This window comes from Camelus bactrianus, chromosome 11 (genome assembly GCF_048773025.1).
Source record: "Camelus bactrianus isolate YW-2024 breed Bactrian camel chromosome 11, ASM4877302v1, whole genome shotgun sequence".
Taxonomy (NCBI): domain Eukaryota; kingdom Metazoa; phylum Chordata; class Mammalia; order Artiodactyla; family Camelidae; genus Camelus; species Camelus bactrianus.
In genome coordinates this window covers 30,982,478-31,001,213 of record NC_133549.1, presented here as the reverse complement: position 1 = coordinate 31,001,213, position 18,736 = coordinate 30,982,478, and the positions used below count along the sequence as shown (strand labels likewise).

Here is an 18,736-nt window from a genome sequence, read left to right as displayed (position 1 = left end):
GGTGATCTCGAAGATGTTGGGAAAATGACAGCTGAAAACAAAATTGTTGTAGACAGAAGTGACCTAATCCCCAAAGTGTTGACTTTGAATGTAGGTGATGAGTTCTGTGGTGTGGTTGCCCACATTCAGACTCCAGAAGACTTCTTCTGTCAACAGCTACAAAGTGGGCGTAAGTAAATCTTGATTTGTGCTATCAGGGTAGCATACTTTGAGAGATTCAGCATACAAAAATGCAGATACTGTGTAGGCTTGTATTCCTTTTGTTTAAGATGTGATCTTTATCTACAGATAAGCTGGCTGAACTCCAGGCATCACTTAGCAAGTACTGTGGTCAGGTGTCTCCACGGTCAGATTTTTATCCGACCATTGGTGATGTCTGCTGTGCTCAGTTCTCAGGTAAGGAAGGAGAGTGTTAATGAATTTCTTACCTATAATTAAGTAACAGCCGGTGAAACAGTCTTCAGTTTACATTGGATGGCTGCATTTGAAATTTGAGTAGTGAAGTGCACCAGCAGTGATTTCACATCAGGATGTGAATCCGGATCCTCCCAGGGTCATGTCTTGGCCAGTTTTCTTTGGAATAACAAGAGGGCCTGGAGGCACAGAGTTGTCATGGCTGCTGTACCTGCACAGATGATGGCTCTCTGATGACTGGGCTCAGTTCTCTGCTGCAGGGAGGTCCGGTGGCCTCGCAGAAGGGGAGCTACAAGTAGGCCTCTGGTAAATCGATTGCTTGGTTGGTGGAGTCTGGTTGACTGGTCCTGCCAGGGACAATTCTAAAATTGATCCACTGAGGTGACCAGGTTGTGTTCTCTATCCTAATGAATGTCTGTCTGTCTACTAGGGAGACAAAGCACGTAAATAAATAATGACAGCACATGGCGTGAATCATCTAGTAATGGATGAGTAAAGGTGACATTTTAGGAGTTGAAGCCTTCTGATAAGTCACAGTGTTGAATAAGTGTACATTGTTCAGTAAAGCTCGATGTTACATTAAAGTAGTGTCTCCAAATGACCATCTAAACTGGGGAGGAAAAGTGTGTGTTTATATCTTCCTTGGAAGATCATCTGAGATTCAGTCTGTCCCTTTTTAGAGGACGGACAGTGGTACCGTGCCTCCGTCCTGGCCTATGCTTCTGAGGAGTCTGTGCTGATCGGATACGTAGACTATGGAAACTTCGAAATCCTCAGTTTGACAAGACTTTGTCCCATAACTCCAAAGTTGTTGGAGTTGCCAATGCAAGCTATCAAGTGTGTGCTGGCAGGTATGTGATTTTTATGGTTCCCATATTAAAATACTGAAACCTCAAGGAGCAGCATTAGAATCAAAATTAGTGAGTAGATCAAGGAATGTGTTTAGATGTAAACTTACCTTAGTGTAAGAACAACCCTTAGTAGAACTTTTAGGACATACAAGTGACTGGCTATCTGTAATAAAATAGGATGTGCCTATGTGTATGAAACGGAATATTCTTTTTGTTATTTATAGATTCTGCATTATCAGTAAATATCTCAGAAGCCTCTTAATTGCATGAAGTAGGGGGAAACCTGCTTTTAAAAACAATAAGAACATTATGATCTTATGCTTAGAAGTTATTGTATATGTTACATGTTCCACTGGGAGCAGGCATTTCTTTCCATCTTAAAAGATTGGTTTCTACAACTTTCATTCAGATGTACCATAGTTTAACTAATATTCAGTTATCAAGGATATTTCCAATTTTTTCTACTGTCAGTGTTCTTTTAACTACATTTCACAACCTATCCAATGTCATTTCCTTAGAAAGAGCTGCAGGTTACTCTGTATAAAATAAAGAAGCTGTAAGACTATGTAGTACAGCATAGGGAGAATAGCCAGTATTTTATAGTAACTTAAATTGAAGTATAATTATAAAAAATACTGGATCACTATGGTGTACACCTGACACTAAGGTAAACTGAATATACTTCAATTTTTTAAAATTAATTTTTTAAAGAAGATTGGTGTCAGTGGGTATCAGGTGTCAGATTCCTTAGGAAAGTCGCCAGTGGGGACGCTCCTTTTCATGTTTGTGGTACGTATTACAGCCTGTTCTCTAGAAGGGGTGGAACTAGTTCCCACACCTACCAGAAATGCAGGAGGGAGTCACTTCCTTCACACGGTGCACGAAATAGGTATTTCCGTATTATTTCACCTTGGCCAGTTTTGATCACCTGAAAACTAAATCGTTTTAATTTGCTTCATTACCTGTGAGACTGGACCTTTTTTTGTAGGTTACTTGGCTCTTAGTTTTGTGAAATGACCAGGCATAACTCAGGGGTTGTTGATTCCTAAAGGCGCATTTGTAAGTGCCCCTTCAGTAGATGCTGCAGATGTTTCACGTGTCAGCGTCAGCGTAAAAGACTGGTGCTTCTTCCTGGATTGTTTCATACTTTTGTTTATGCTTTTCTTAACAACCTTACTGAAATATAATTTATATATCATAAAAATCACTGTTTTTAGCTATGCCATTCAGTGATTTTTGGTAAATGTGGTAAGTTGTACAGCCATCACCATAATCCAGTTTTGGAACATTTTTATCACCCGCTGAGATCTCTTGTGCCCATTTGTGGTTAATGCTAGCATTCCAGGCTGCCTCTGCCACTAACCTCAGGACATTTCACATCTGTGGATTTATGATGGTTTGTTTGCATAGAAGTACAGAAGCTTTTCACAGACTTTTTCTGTGTGATTTTGCTTTCATTTTCATGTTTAGAAAATCCTTCTCAGATGGGACTTTCTGGTTCCAGTGTTTGTCATAGATTCCTTGTTTAGCTTTGTGGAAATTAGGAGCTAAATTTCTAAATGCTTGTGAGATAAGACATATTTTAATGCTCTTTTAAAAATTCTTTGTTAGGAGTAAAGCCATCATTAGGAATTTGGACTCCAGAAGCTATTTGTCTGATGAAAAATATTGTACAGAACAAAATGATGACAGTGAAAGTGGTGGACAAGCTGGAAAACAGTTCCCTGGTGGAGCTGATAGATCGGTCCGTGACACCTCACATCAGTGTCACCAGAGTGCTCATCGACACAGGCTTTGCTGTGGGGAACAAGGGGGTGGTGGCAGATAAGCCCGGTGACGTGAAGGAAACTGATGGTAAGTAAATTGTCTACCAGATGACGTGATGCTGGAGTTCAGATGGCTTTGTGAACATGTGGGTTCTCGTACTTTCAAAAAGAATTGATGAGTGCCTTCTGTCTTTTTAAATCAAGCATCCATCAGAAGAGTGCATTTGAGTCAGCTGAAGATCGATCAGAAATGTGAATCTGAAAATTTGAGATTTAGTGAGGTAGTGATGGTTAATTCTAAGACTGATTATCTTTCCTGTAAAGTCACTAAGAAAGTAATTGGAAATTCAGTTCTTCAAAAACAGATCCTTCAGCAGCCTCACCTCCCACTCCCCACTCTGGCTATTTGTTTTGCAAAATGTCCATTTATTTTCACAGTTCCCTTGGGTGTAGAAGCAAAAGTGAGTCCGTTGGAGTGGACATGGGTTGAACTTGCCGTTGATGAAACAGTAGATGTTGTTGTCTGTATGATGTATAGTCCTGGAGAGTTTTACTGCCATGTGCTTAAAGAGGATGGTAAGTTGAGTCTTCTCATTTTAAGTCTCTTTTTACAAAATACACTGGCATAGATAAGGCAAGATGCTGGGTGGTGAGGGCCAGGTGAGCATTTGTACTTCCAAGAAAGATTGGGCTATACTTGGCCTTTTATTCCATGTAAAGCCATTATTTCTGTTTTCAACAGTCTCTGTTTTTAAACCCCTTTAGATTTCACAGAATGTCCTCTAAATTCACTTTTGAAAAATCTTAATTGTTGATTTCATTGAAATGTAACATATGTATAGATAAGTGCATAAATAAGAGTACAGCGTAACAAACGAGCCCAAAGTTAAAACGCTTGTGTAACCAACATCTAGGTCAAGAAATAAAACATTACCAGTAACTCAGAAGTTTCCTTCTTGTCTCCTGCAATCACTACCATGTCTTTCTTTCAAAAGTAAATACTACCTTGCCTTCTGATAATAGCATAGATTATTTTTCCCATTTTTGAACTTTATATGAATGGAATCATTCAGTATTACTCTTCTGTGCCTTGTTGCTTTTTTTCATGCTGTTTGTGAGTTTCGCCCATTTTTACATGTGGCTGTAGCTTGGTTTTTTTGTTGTTGCTACTGCATAGTGAGCAACGTGCATTATTGTATGAATGTACTGCGATTGATTGTTCCTTTCCACTGTTGGATATTTGGGTTGCTTCTAGTTCTGAGCTATAAAATGATGTTGGTATGAACATTCTCATACAAATTTATCGCACGTGTGCATGCATTTCCATTGAACATATACCTGGGAATGAAGTTACTGGCCAAATCTTAAAGAATATGTATATTTTCAGCTTTAATCAATGAATGCCAAAACTTTTCGGAAATGATCAGAACAGTTGTCAGTTTGAGAGTTCTGGTTGCTCCACATCCTCACAAAACACTTTGTATTTTCCATCTTGCTCTCTTGAGCCATTCTGGTGAGCATTGTTGATTTTTAACTTCTCTAAATTTGGGGTTTTCTCTCTGTTAATTGAGGACCTTAAGCTAGATAACTAAGTTTCTCTCAGTTTCTGAGATTTGTCATCCCTTCATTCAGAATTGTCTGGTAGATAGGCTGCTGTTTCATATAGGATAAAATTTTAAAATATTTAAATTATGTTTTAATTTTCACAAGTGATTATACAAGCATATGGTACAAAATTTAAAAGTTACAGAAGAGTATATATATGGAAAGTAAGTTTCCCAGTTCCTCTTCTCAGTTTCTAAATATCATTCCAATTCCTTTTCTCAATTTTCTTAGCATCTTTTCAGAAGTATGCTATACACATGTTTGTATGAATGTATATATTCCTTCCTTTTCATGTAGGCGTAAATGATAAGACACTGTAAATAATTTTTGCACTTTGACTTTTTTCTCCCAGTATATCCTGGATATCAGCTCACATAGTGTTTCCTCCATTCTTTTTAAAATACACTTTTTAAATTTTGGAATAATTTCAGATTTGTGGAAAAGTTGCAAAGATGGTACAGAGAGTTCCTGTATACCCTTCACCTAGCTTCCTCTAGAGTTAACGTCTTACATAGTTGTGGTGTGTTTCTTACAATTAAGAGACCAACATTGGTAAACTTCTGTGAACCGAACACCAGACTTCAGTTGGAGTTTGCGAGATGTCCTTCTCCAGAGGTGGCCTTTTGCTGTTCGGGTCCATTCCAGGATGCCACATCGCCATTTTGTCCCCATTCTTTTTCATGGTCACATAGTATTCCACCGTGTGGCTTTATCCTAATTTAACCCAGGTGTGGACAGCTAAAGGATTAGTGTTTCCAAGCATCTATTACTAAAACAATCCTTGTGCTCTGTGATTTTGTTCTGAGAGCATATCCATGGGACAAACTGCTAAAACTGGCATATGTCAGAGGATATGTGTGCCTGTGCTCTTGAGAGAGAGCGCCCTCAAGAGGTGGGCCAAGCTAACTCCCACCAGCAGTGCATGAGAGCCCTTGCCCACACCGTTTCCAGCGGCGTGTCCTCAAACTTTCTCATTTTGGCTAATTTGAAAGGTGACAGTTCTAACCCGATAGAATTTAATTTCCATTTCTGTCAGTGGGCCTTTGCCACAGATTTCAAAGATATTTTTCTTTTGTAGTGTTCACATCCCTTTACTTGGCATGTAAAACCCCTCGGTGGTGTTTTTCCAAGCACATCCCTGGTGGTGGTCTTCGATGGTTTACCTTCTACTCCTCGCTACTCCCACCGAGTGTCATCTGGCCGCTTGGTTTGGTACTTTGCCTCAGAGCTGTTTATTTCTTCTGGAATGCCGTCTCCATTCCTAGCAAACGAGGCATACTTCAGATTTCTCTACGAAACCTTTAGCACACAGAGCTCACCTCTCTGAATCTCCTTAGCAGACACTATCTGTGCCATCTACTTAGTGGTTACATACACTCCTTCAGGACAGCTTGTGTAAACTTTATTTCTGTGCAGGCCTGTACACTGTTTCCTGGTCCACGTGCAAAACTCACTCTGTAGTACCAACAGCAATGCCATTGCCACGTCACTGCGTCCAGGAAATTGTTGGTATGGGGTTTATCGCAAGTATTAACTGAACAGTGACTTACTTGCCCAACTTATTTTTAAATGAGGAAAAGAGAAAGGCGTTTGGTGTACTTTATGGTTGTTTGGGGATGTACCTGAGTTTTTACAATCAAAACATTTTCCAATTTTAAAGGAAAATCTGTTACTCTGAATGTTTTTAAAATATTAAATGCTGTGTTGTGTTATGTTTTCAGCTCTGAAAAAACTCAGTGATTTGAACAAATTGCTAGCAGATTATTGCCAGCAGAAGTTGCCTAATGATTTTAAGGCAGAAATAGGGCAACCTTGTTGTGCTTTTTTTGTAGGTAAGTTGCAGTTGTGCAGTCTTGACTACAGTAGAATCTTCTATTTCTTGACATTGAACCCTCATTTTCAGTGTGTATTCCTGATGTTTAAGCAGATATTTTTCATAATCGGAATTAAATGAATGCTTAAGATATGCCTTTTCCTTCTGTCTTTGTAACAGGGAGCCTCCAATTGATACTTTTCTTACCTAGACTTTGCCAAATGCTTTTCTTTCCAGAATTTCTGATAACGTTAAGAGCTAAAGAACGGGAGACCCGTTCACTACAGATTCACTGTTTATTCTGGTCGCCCTGTGCATGTTTATTTTGAAAATACATTTGATGAAACGCCTTAATTTCATTGCAGGTTTTTGTTATTTATTTTTGTGTTATTTACCAAGTAACAAGTAAAACACTTTCATTAGTGGTGAGAGTGTTATGTCTTCCACTTTGACAAATATGTTCAAGTTTATTAAGTCTTACCTCCTCTTCATATTCTGCTTATTGGATAGGTTATTGGAATGAAGTCTTAAGTTATAGTAAATGTAAAAACATGATGCTATAAAAACTTTGGAGGTATTCTAAGAATGAATTTGGAGAATTCTTGTAGGGACTTCTGAATGGAAAACAAAGTGTCATAGTGTCATCTGGGAAGAGGGCACATTTATTAGCTACTTTAGACAAAAGATGGTCTTTTTGAAGATAAAATTCTTAAGTCTTAATTGAAGAGAAATATTCCATGTTACAAACTTTGTGTTAAATCTAGGTGACGGTAACTGGTATCGTGCTTTAGTCAAGGAAATCTTACCAACTGGAAACATTAAAGTACGTTTTGTGGATTATGGAAACACTGAAGAGGTTGCTGCAGACGAACTCCAGATGATCCCATCAGAATTTTTAGAGCTTCCATTTCAAGGGGTACAGTGCTGGCTAGCAGGTACAGTGCAGAGTAAGAAATTTTCTCAACTGTCTTCTGATATTTACGGTACATAAACTTCTCAGTGTTTATGTAATTTTAATGTTTTGTGTTAAGTTAGAAGATCCTGTTTCATATTATGAAATTTAGAAACGTGGCTTAGTAAGCTGGTCAGAATGTCCAGTGTTGATGTCCGTGTAGGGAAGCAGCTGCTATACGTGTGATGGGGGTCAAAACCGATGCCTTCTTTTGAAGGCATTTTGCAGGATTCCTTAAAAGCCTCAAATAGTCCTACTTTTTATCTTAGTATTTTTACTTGTCATAATTTATCCCAAAGAAATACTAGTCTTGTAATTTCACAAAGTTCACCTCCATGGAAATTCATTACACTGCTGTTAATAATAGCAGAACAACCTCAATAGCCAATAACAGAGGGTTGGTTGAGTGAGGAGCTGTATAATGGGAGGTGGTAGTACCTATTTCATAGGGTTGTGGTGGGGAGTAAGTGAATGTTTAGATCAGGGCCTGGCACTCAGGAAGTTGAGTGTTTGCTCTTGTTACACAGTCATTAAAGTGATGTTAAATATGTGTTATTGATACGAAGAATAGTTCATGATTTAAGTGAAGGAAGTTATAATATATAATATAATAGAGACACTGGGTGGCACTGTGATTGAGAGGACAGACTACAACCAGCTCTGCTGCCTACTAGCTCTGCGACCTTAATGTAAACTGTTTAAACTCTCTGCGTCTCCTTTCCCTTACCTGGAAAATAACGGTGCCATCCTCAAAGAGGTGCTAGGAATAAAAGAGATACAAGATATAAAGCCTGGCCATTACTACTACTGTGCCTACCCATAATAGTTGTTTTTTTATTATGAACATTTCTTTATGAAAGAATTATGAGTACATATGGGCATGTGTATATTTCTGTGTGCATGTGTATATTTCTGTGTGCATGTGAAGGCTGTGGAGGGTTGGGTACCAAAATGTTAACGGTGATCATGTCTGAAAGCATTAGATGCTTTTTATTTTTCCTCTTGCCTGTTTGTTTTCTTTCCACTTATTTTACACTAAGTATGTTTGGGATCGTTTTTAATTACCGTGTTTTTTGTCAGTTCTTCTTAAAATGTGATCCTACCCCAGCCAGTATCAACATGAGAACTTGTTAAAAATGCAGACTCTCAGTCCCCACCCAAGACCTACTAGTAAATTGGAAACTCTAGGCTAGGACTTCAAAATCTGTTTCCATAAGCCCTCTAGGTAATTCAAATGCATACCCAAGTTTAGAAATCACTGTTATGAAAATAAGGGTATAACCCAAAGTTACCTAAGAAAAATAATTTTCGGCTAAGTAATTTTAAAATGACATTTTGAAATTATTGTTGGACAGCTGTCCACAAAGGTAAAAGTGGATGTTTAACATCTTTTGCTAGAATAATTGGTAACTAACGTATCACTGTGTATGTAACAATGATGGCTTCTAAAAGAAATAATAATTCTGTTTTTGCCTGTTGGGAAAAATGCCTGGTGAAGATGTGTTAGAGAGGGAAGTAAGGACAGATCTTGAATCTCCTAAAACCCTAGGAGTGTATTTGCAGACACATTATCTGTAACCCAGGCATGGAGGATGAAATGTGTAATTGATTATTGAAAAAAGATAACTCAAAATCACTGATCTGAATGGTAAACTTGGCAAAGGTCCAGTCCTGGTTACTCTTGAGGCACAAGTGCAGCTTTGGGGCACAGAATTCTTTTTAATGCTGTTCTTGTTTGTCAGTTACACAGCCTAGAAACAGACATTGGACTAAAGAAGCCATAGCAAGATTCCAGGCGTGTGTTGCAGGGAAAAAACTCCAAGCCCGAGTGGTTGAAATCAGTGAAAATGGAGTGGGAACTGAACTCACCGATCTTTCCACTTCTTATCCCAGAATAATTGATGATGTTCTGATTGATGAACATTTGACGTTAAAAGCTAGTTCACCACATAAAGACTTAGCAAACAATATACCTGTTAATAAACATGATCTTCAAATCGATGCCCCAGGCCTTCAAGGTAACATTTTAAAACCATTTATTATTTAAATTTATGTTATCCTTTGCTTTTATAGGCTATGAAAATTTTTATATTCTAAGTGACATGATTTTCCTATATAAACATGCTTTGTGGAAATAGATGAGTAATAGATCATTTAAAGTTAGTTTAGTATTTATTGAAACATGGTTTTATAAAGCACTATACTCATCTTTAATGTAGTAACTCGTCAGGTGAACATGCACCATACAACTATGTATCCCTTCAAGTTTTAATACGTTTTAAGAATTACATTAAACTTAGTACAGAAAAGGAAACACACTACTGAAATATGCTATAGGAATGTAGTAGTTTAAAGCTTCTCATTATAGATTGAACTTTTTTGTAATACTGACGAAAATCTCTCAAATTAAACATATTCTTTTGTGAAAATAAAAGTTTTAATTTTGGGAATGGGGGCACGTTGATGATCAGTAGGATGTTAATTCATCTTTTTCATGTGGGACCTGTGTTGCAGCCATCTCTTCAGCTGAGCAATGGAGGACAATTGAATTGCCAGTGAATAAAACTGTACAAGCAAGCGTATTAGAAATCGTAAACCCAAACTTGTTTTATGCTCTACCAAATGAAGTGGCAGGTAAGAAACCAAAGTTTGAGACATATTTATGCTGATCTTTTAAACCCTAGAATGAACTTATCTGAACTCCTTAGTAAGTGAGGGGAAAAAGAGAAGGGTGATGGTTTCTGTTTCACTCAATGTTTTAATTGATCATAACATCATTTAATGAAAATTTAATTGTAAAAACACAGATGTGAATGTGAGGGGAATTCCCTGCATTCAGCGCCTGTTCCACTGGTCTTGATAATCTACAGGTCTTTATAACAGGATGGCATCGTTAATTACTGTATGATTTCCATAGGTACTATCTGTACTGAATTGTATTTATTAAGCCATTTAAGAGAATTTGAAGCGAAACTATTTTAGATATATTGAAAGAGTATTTTGTAGTCAGTCTATAATCACAGTGTTACTGTATCTTGGAGACTGAGGGAAATGTTTTACACTGGACCGAATCATGAGTAAGAGTAGTGTATAGTGTTGACTTTAATTTTCCTTTTCAGTTTCATGAAAGTTTACAATTAATGCATCTCTTCAGTGTATTTAAGTTTATTCTTGTAGTATCAGAAGGTGAGTTAGTACAAGTTGGCTGTTCAAAATAATTTGTAGGAACTTGAAGCCTGAAAAAAATGACCCTTTTTTTTTTCCAAATGGTCAAAACCAATAATTGTGGTGATGCAATCACTGCTAGTAAATGTATCTTCAGTATGACTAATAATCTTTAATCTGTATAATAAAAAGCAGGGGTTTAGGATTATCCATCCTGACAAGAACATACAATATGGTGAAATACTGTTTCATTTTATTAACTGTAACACACTTCCTGAAAAGTATACTGAACAATATTGTAAAACTACAGCTTAACAAGTTTTCATAGAGTGAACACGCTAGAAGAGCCACCTGATCAACAAATTAGCCCACCAGTGGCTTCCTTCTTGCTCCCTCCCAGTATTGCATCCCTTCCCCACAAGGTGACCAATAGTGGTTTTATCTGTTTTTAAAATGTAATGTATATTTTAATATACACGGGTTCTTTGTTGAGTGATTAGATTAGACGTTCCTTTTTATATACTTTTATGAATAGTAGCATTGAAAATTTCTTCACAAATTACTGTTGTTTATATATTTTAGAACAGGAAAAACTGTGTGTATTGACAGCTGAATTGTTAGAATATTGCAATGCTCAGAAAAGTAGATCGGCCTATAGACCAAAAATTGGAGATGCGTGCTGTGCCAAATACACAAGTAAGATTCTTTTTGGTCAAATATTAAAGGGAAGATATTTGTCTGTTCTCTTTTATAAGAGAGTATGTGGGCTTTGTTGTTTTAGACGTGGATTTCACTTGGATAGGTAGAGAAATTAAGAAAGGCAAGGTTGTTGGTTTAATCCATGTGGTGGGGTTATTCACCTTCCCTGTTCCACAGCCACAGAGTATATTTCCACTAGGATGTGGGTACATAGCTGTAAGTCTGTCGGTACTTCTAGGTAACTGTGTATGTCTTACGTTGATCAACAACATTATAAATGGAGGGACTGCAAGTAATTTGTAGAACTCTGAATGTCCTAAAAAAATGAAATGCCTTAGGGAGGCCAGACTCACTGAATTGGGTATTCTTTAACCATTCTCCTCTGTTTAATATTTCATTGTTAACAAATTCCTTTGGCTTGTGTAGATAACACAGTGAATATTCTTGGGCCGAAATTTTGGTAGCTGTAAATACTTTAGGGTGAATTTTCGGGGCTAGAATTCCTGAGTCAAAGGATGTAGCCTGTTTTGTAAGTTCTGGAAGCATGTTGGTCTCTGGGCATCTCAGAGAAATGTCCACATGTGCTGTAAGTTTGTGAGGGGCCGGTTTCGTCACCCTCTTACCAGCAGTGGATTGTAAGTGGCTTTGATCTGCTGCCTAAAGAGTGTTCATTTTAAAATTTAGATTTCCAGTTAAAAAATTTATTTAGTTTTATTTTTCTTTTGTATGGCAACTGGATCCACAATTTCCCTCTCTTTCTTCTCAGTAGAAATGTGTCATAATTTTTGGTTAGGTAAGTACTACTTTATTAAGATTGCACGAACACTATTCACAGCCTAGCCTGTAATTACGTTTTTCTTTCACAGCAGCCTTTTTTGTTACTAGTGTTCTATCATTTTACTAGTGATCTCCAGTTCTCTGCATGGGTGTAAATTCTCTCCATGAACACTTTGTGACCTTGGTCAGCTTTTACCATGTTGTAGGCATCTCCAGCCTTCTGGTTTGCTCCCCTGTCTACATCGCTTGTCCTCCAGACGTGAGCTGTTGTCCGGAATTTTTCTTTTACCCTCAATGCTGGGGATTGTTTCAACGCCAGCCCCCTTTGCTCCTTGGATTTCTCTCCCACCCCACCTTGTTGGCTAGATTTCCCCTGCCTTGTCTCACCTTGTTTTCTGGATCCCTTTCTTTTGACTCACTCTTCATATTTGGGAATATCCCATCCTCTGGAAGCTGGGAAAAGGTACATGTAAGGTAAGTTTTCTGTTATCTTCCATGATTGAAAAAGCCTTTATTCTCCCCTGTTACTTGATAGCTTACCCATGTATGGAATTCTAGGTTGGAAATCATCTTTTCCTCAAAATACTGAAGACATTGCTTTTATATTGTCTTTTAGCTATTTCTGTGGCTAGTCAAGATGTCATTCAGATTCTCCATACTTTGTACATAGTTTTTTTCCTCCTTTCTGGAGCTTCTGGTAATCTCCTCATCCCCAGTTTTGAATTTTATGATGTGACTTGGTTTTGTGATTGGTTTTCTTTTCACCTTTGTCCTGAGCACTCAGTGGGGGGGCCTTTAGTCCAGAAATTCATGAGCGTCGGTTTTGAGAAATTTTTTTTGAATTCACTTATTCCCTTCTTTCATATTCTGCTGGTTTATGAATTCAAAATATTCTGATGTTGGACTTACACTTTTCTGCTGAATTTCCTTTGTTCTGTTTTTCAAGAGATTTCCTCAGTTTTATCTTCCAACTTGTCTTCATTTTTAATATCACTTTTCTGGTTTCAGTAGCTTTTTTGTTTTCTCAAATGTGTGTTTTTAATACTGCCTTGGTACTCATTTTAAGGAGGGAAGGTCATTTTTCTGAGGATTTTTATATCATTCTTTTCATTTCCGTGGTCTTCTCCATCCTTGGTCTCTGTTTCCTTGAGTTCCTGTTTGTTTTGGCCTTCGTCTTTTATGTTGGAGACTTCGTTTTACTACCTGGTCAACCTTTGCTGTTCACTTATTTAAAATGGTGCGCTAAGAAGCTAACTGGGAGTTTCTCTGTGGGTGAGCAGAGCTCGTCCACTTGGTGGGTGTCGCTGCAGGGTGACTCGGCTCTGCCGTTTCACTGGGGACTCCTGACGCTGGTGTCTTGAAGTGCTTTTGCTTGAGATGGTTGTCTCCTGCCTGGAGTCCATAGCTTGCCTCACAGTCTTCTTGTAAACGTCTCTGTTTGTTCTGCGTCATGTTCCCCAGTCTACAGTCTGTGTGGGGAAGAAACCAGTCTTCTGTCCGTGGGTAGGAGCAGCTACCCGGAAAAGGGGGAATTTTCTAAGCTCTGTTAAAACATGTAAACATAAAACTCATCATTCTCTTTAGCAACTTTAAAAATAGGTATTATGTGTAAGTGTATTTATAAACTAAAGTCTATATGTCTGAGAAAGTAACTCTGCTTCTGTTATCCAGTCCCCATTTTCAGCTCCATCTTTACTCCTACTGTTGCATGAGTAGCACCAAATATTGACCTTGGATGCTTGGGGATTTGAGACACAAACTAGGCTGCTTCTTGGCTTCCTTACAGCCAGCTTTAGTTGAGCTCTGCTCTATCATTTCCATTCATGCATCTGCTTTCCAGCTTCCAGTGTCATACTGTCTTCTCTCTTGTTCTCTATCCTTGTGGTTTTAGGCTTTTTTCTGTTTAATTCTGTAACTCTCTTTTAAGTAGAATCTGGAAGGAGTAGAGGTTATGGTTGTATTTAATCTAAACTTCTTGGCATGAAATCAGAAATCTTGGTGTGAATTTCTAAGGGATGTAAATGTGACTGTAAAGAGCCATCCTAAGGGCGGAGGACATCATTGAACTTAACTTCTTACCTGAGATTCTGTTGTATTTTCAGAAGATGACTTCTGGTACCGTGCCGTTGTTCTGGGGACATCGGATGCTGATGTGAAAGTGCTCTACGCGGACTATGGAAACATTGAAACTCTGCCTCTCTGCAGAGTGCAGCCAATCCCTGCCAGCCACCTGCAGCTTCCTTTCCAAATTATTAAATGTTCTTTTGAAGGTAGACAGTTAAGTCACTTTCCAACTTGGGTGACTGTGGGATTTTTTTTCTTCCTTTTGTAGCCCTAAGTCTAAAACAAGAGGGTATTTTAAGCAACTGCCCAGATTTCTAAATATCAAGCAGAGTTTACCAAAAGAATCTCATATCATTTAATTATTCTTTCTTTCATCCTCACAAAAATTACATTGTTCTATATTTGTTTTACAGATCAGCTTCCGAGAATCAAGGTTCAGAGATTGTGATTTGTGCTAGGTTGCAAGGCTAGTAAGTGGCAGGGCCAGGACGACCTGGGGTCAGTCATCTGACCTCTCGCATGGAGGTCTCTCTGCTTTGTCACAGAGACTAGAGACATTCAAATGACACCATTTTGGGCTACCTTCCTATTCGTACTATATCTGCATATTTATTCAGCCCTTTAGTGGGAATTTGAGTAAAGTAAACTAAAATGCTTAAGTAGCTTTTTATTCTTACTCCTGATTTCTCTACCCAGAGATTCCTGGCAGATGGTAACACACTGAATGCCTCACAGTCCGCTTTGGTTTTGACTCAGACTTGCAAAATTATCTTTATTATTGTTGCTTCTCCCATTAGAATATATGTCCATGAAGGTGGATATTTGTTTTTAGCCCTCTAGATCTAAATTAGTGCTTGACATGTAGGAGGGATTGATGAATATGTATTACGGTTGATTTTTTTGAATGCAACAGCAGTAGTGCGTCAAAGCATACCTAAACCTAGCTGAAATCAGTGAGCCTTTTGCTTATTATCCTTAGGTAATTTATCTAAATATTAGCTTTAAGGGACTTGAAGATTAACTCTAACATTCAGTTTTTTTTTCAGGACTAATGGAATTGAATGGAAGCTGTTCTCAATTAATGATAGAACTACTAAAAAATTTCATGTTGGATCAGAATGTAATGCTTTCTGTAAAAGGAGTTATCAAGAATGTCCACATAGTTTTGGTTGAGAAGTGTTCTGAGAACGGTACTGTCAATATAGCTGATAAGCTGGTGATGTACGGTCTGGCAAAAAACATCACATCGAAAAACCAAAGTGCTTTAAATAAAGGTATGTTTTTCAGGCTTAATAACTTGTAAGTGTAACCAAGAACAGATGTAATCAATTTAGTTGACCTGATCTTTCCTTATTCTCCATGGCCACATCCCATTCGTCCTCCTCTGTAAATCCAGTGGCGCTGTGTTCACTCATGGTGCCACCTCTGAGGAGCCGCCTGAAGGGAAGCGGGCCTTGCAGTCTGGGTTTTTCTTAGATGAGTCTCAGCAGCACTGTTGATACAGCGTCGATGCTGAGAGCTGTAGAAATATCAAGCACTCAGAACTTGCAGCTTCCTTTTGATCCTGATCAAAGTGAAAGGAACTCATATTTTTGAGAATGGATCTTACTGGTTCTTTCATATGATGATGATTTGGCAGGTCTGCCCTTAAAGGAGAGATCTCGTGTATGACAAACAAAGACCTAAAACCTTGGAGGTGAGAGTGCTCATTTGGTATAATCCAGGACACAATATAGATAACATTAAAGCCCAAATGAAAAGTTAATCATTCAAGTCCTTTGTAGTCGGAAAGGATCTGCCCTTAGATCTGTTTATATTCAGTCTCCAGGGGCTATTTTTTTCCTGTTATTTATAATGTGTGTTGTCTGATAATGGCTTTTTGTATTTGCTTTTAGAAAAGATGAACAGGGTGAATTGCTGCTGCACAGAGTTGCAGAAACAAGTGGGTAAAATTTCCTTTAAGTGAAATTATACTCAGCATTTTTAGGAATGAAGTAACACTATTTATTTTTCACCCTCAGGTTGAAAAACATGAGCAGATTCTTCTCTTCCTCTTAAACAATCCAACCAATCAAAATAAATTTATTGAAATGAAAAAATTGTTAAAAAGTTAAGTAAGTTAAGTTAAATTTATGGTTTTTTTCACTTCTGTAACCACCAACAGGACATCTCCAGTCATGTTGTCAGGGCAGAGCTAATGGGGTGAAGCACATTTTGAGGCTGTACTTTATTTTGTGGTCTAATGATCCCGAGGTCTGGCTGTAACATTTTTGCTGCCTTCCTAGGTTTTGTTTGCTAACCTCACGTTGACCCTACTAGTGGGGCTGAGTCCAGGGCCCTCCGGGTTGCAGCCTCCTTTCCTTACTGTGGTTTGACCTAGAGAGATGCAGGGACTTGTAAGATTGTTGTGAGATGAAGCTTAACCTGAAATTCCTTGTTTCTGGAGTGAAATTAACTCTCCCCGGTGTGCACGTCTGTAAAAACAGCACTTTTTGTGAAGAGGTCCTAAGGGGCCAAGAATGGAAAATGGGCTTCACTGATAGAAAATTTCATTTCAAAACAAAGCATTCTCTTCCTCTTTTGTCTGTGGTGATTGTAGGAGTTAAAGATAACGTGAGTGAGTTTTGCATAGTGACTCCCCCACTTTTTTGCTGTCTGGGATCCTTTGTTCTAAGATGGCCCCCAGAAATTACTTTGTGATCACTAGCCAATTAGAACTTCTGACCAAAATGAAATTGTCCTTGCCAAAAGCAAGGGATCTATGACTTATTTAATGCGTGCACTCCTGTGGGCTGAAGTGCAGCTTAGATCCCAGCACTTGCAGATGGCTCCCGGGGCCCTTCTGCTCCCTGGGGCCCTGCAGGCTGGCTGCTCTCAAGGAGGTACCTGCTGGGCCAGACTGTTCTCCACATGGTAACAGACAGTTGTTCTATTTCTGCTTCTAAGGAAGTACGGCTAAGTTCTGAGCTAAATGTCATTCATGCAAAATCAACAGTTTGAGTCTCATGATTTACTTGGAGATAATTTATTTCTTTTACTTCACAAGTTTTGGTTTATTTTTAATAAATGCTGAATTACAATTGCAGTGACAACTTCCAGTCCTTTCTAACACATTAAGTTTTTAAACTGACTGCTGTTTTGTGTAAAGTTTAAAATCTTAAATTTTATGATAGGTTTAATTTCATAGATTGAGGAACACACAGTGACATGAGCTTCTGGAATATAGTCCTAGAACCAGATCATCATATTTTTAATCAAGTTGATTAATTTGTATGTGCTTTTATTTTTTATTTGGGCCATAAGCTTTTTTCCCCCACAAAAATATTGAGAGTGCTTGCATATACAACTTCAGATGAAACCTGTATTTTCTATTGTTTGTAAATAGATTGAAGGTATTACTTAAAAAAAAAACTTGATTGAAAACATAGTAGTTGCACTGGCTTTTCCCCTATTGTGGGAATAAATACATATTTTGTCTACCTTTGAATACAGTATAATATCCTGTATTTGGGGAGTGCCTTATTTAAAAAACACTTTCGCATCTAGTTACATATTTAATCTTCACAGTACCCTGCAGATTAAAAGAAGGTAGACCTCATTTCCTAGAGGAGGAGGCAAAGGCTCAAGGAGGTTAAATGGCTGCCCCGAAATCTCACATGCAGACTGGAAAGCGGGTCTTATAACCCAAAGCTGAGCTCTCTGTCCTGCCCTTCGCTGCTTACCTGGATGCTGTGCTACAATACCATTTTAGATTAGATCTGTTTTGAAGGGCATGAAACTAAGGGGTTTTATTATTAGGAAAAAAGTCACATAACATGGTTGCTTAAGCATACTTCATTGTGGTGAGAATATTGTTGAGTATTTAGTCATTTAAATTATTCTTCCTAGAGATAGAGAAAATGTACTTGAAGAGTTAGTGTTTCATCATCTCTGGAGAAATTTGTTTTAATTTGTTAGTAATTTAATTGTAAAATTGCAGAAGTAGGAAGCTATGTGTTGATGAGAACATAAAACTATCGCTCAGAAGTGTTCAGCATACAAGGTAATATAAAACATTAGGCGGAGACCAAACAGCTGTTTATGTTTAAAGCGCGTACAAACAGCTGTATCGAACGCTGTAATGACGGTGAATTTTTTTAACTGGCAGATCTGACTTAAATCTGTAATTTCAGTTAAAAGTGAATATTTGATTTGCTTGTACTTAAGATAGAAGTTAAGAACTGTAGTGACTGAGTTTTTATATAAGGCATAATGATAGTTGATTTTTCTCTTGCAGAAACAGTCTCTTGGAGATAAAACACTTATGAGAAGGGAAACAGCGAAGGCTAGACTTAGGAGAGAAAGTACAGCATCTCGTGTTTTTGTTTATTGGGAACTTTTCTTTAATGGCCTTTTATACCTTCATTTCTGTTTGCTTACCACTCTTCTATTTAGGTTGGGTAGTTTTATTTTTCGCCCTGTAAGTTCTTCCTCCCAAGTAAGTTGTGCATGAAAGATTGATACCAAATGCCTGGGAGTATCGGGAAGGCATGCATAGGAGCTTTTCCAGTGTATATATAACTTTTTATTACTTAAAGTTTCTGAAGAAAATATGGCTCCACGTCAGTACTGGATCAGTCTAATTGATAAA

General features: G+C 38.0%; 1 protein-coding gene across 1 annotated transcript in view; it reads left to right on the top strand.

The window, feature by feature from the left end:
• TDRD1 (tudor domain containing 1) overlaps positions 1-18,525 on the top strand; it is a 33,691-nt gene extending 15,166 nt beyond the window's left edge. The window contains exons 11-24 of the mRNA XM_074373585.1: positions 2-169; positions 289-396; positions 1,095-1,265; positions 2,877-3,119; positions 3,470-3,607; positions 6,358-6,468; positions 7,214-7,384; positions 9,144-9,419; positions 9,916-10,035; positions 11,149-11,262; positions 14,145-14,312; positions 15,153-15,380; positions 16,002-16,048; positions 16,128-18,525. Of these exons, the coding sequence (XP_074229686.1) occupies positions 2-169; positions 289-396; positions 1,095-1,265; positions 2,877-3,119; positions 3,470-3,607; positions 6,358-6,468; positions 7,214-7,384; positions 9,144-9,419; positions 9,916-10,035; positions 11,149-11,262; positions 14,145-14,312; positions 15,153-15,380; positions 16,002-16,048; positions 16,128-16,220 (2,156 nt within the window). The 3' untranslated portion in view covers positions 16,221-18,525. The remainder of the gene's footprint in view (position 1; positions 170-288; positions 397-1,094; positions 1,266-2,876; positions 3,120-3,469; positions 3,608-6,357; positions 6,469-7,213; positions 7,385-9,143; positions 9,420-9,915; positions 10,036-11,148; positions 11,263-14,144; positions 14,313-15,152; positions 15,381-16,001; positions 16,049-16,127) is intronic.
• The last annotated feature ends 211 nt before the right edge of the window (positions 18,526-18,736 follow it).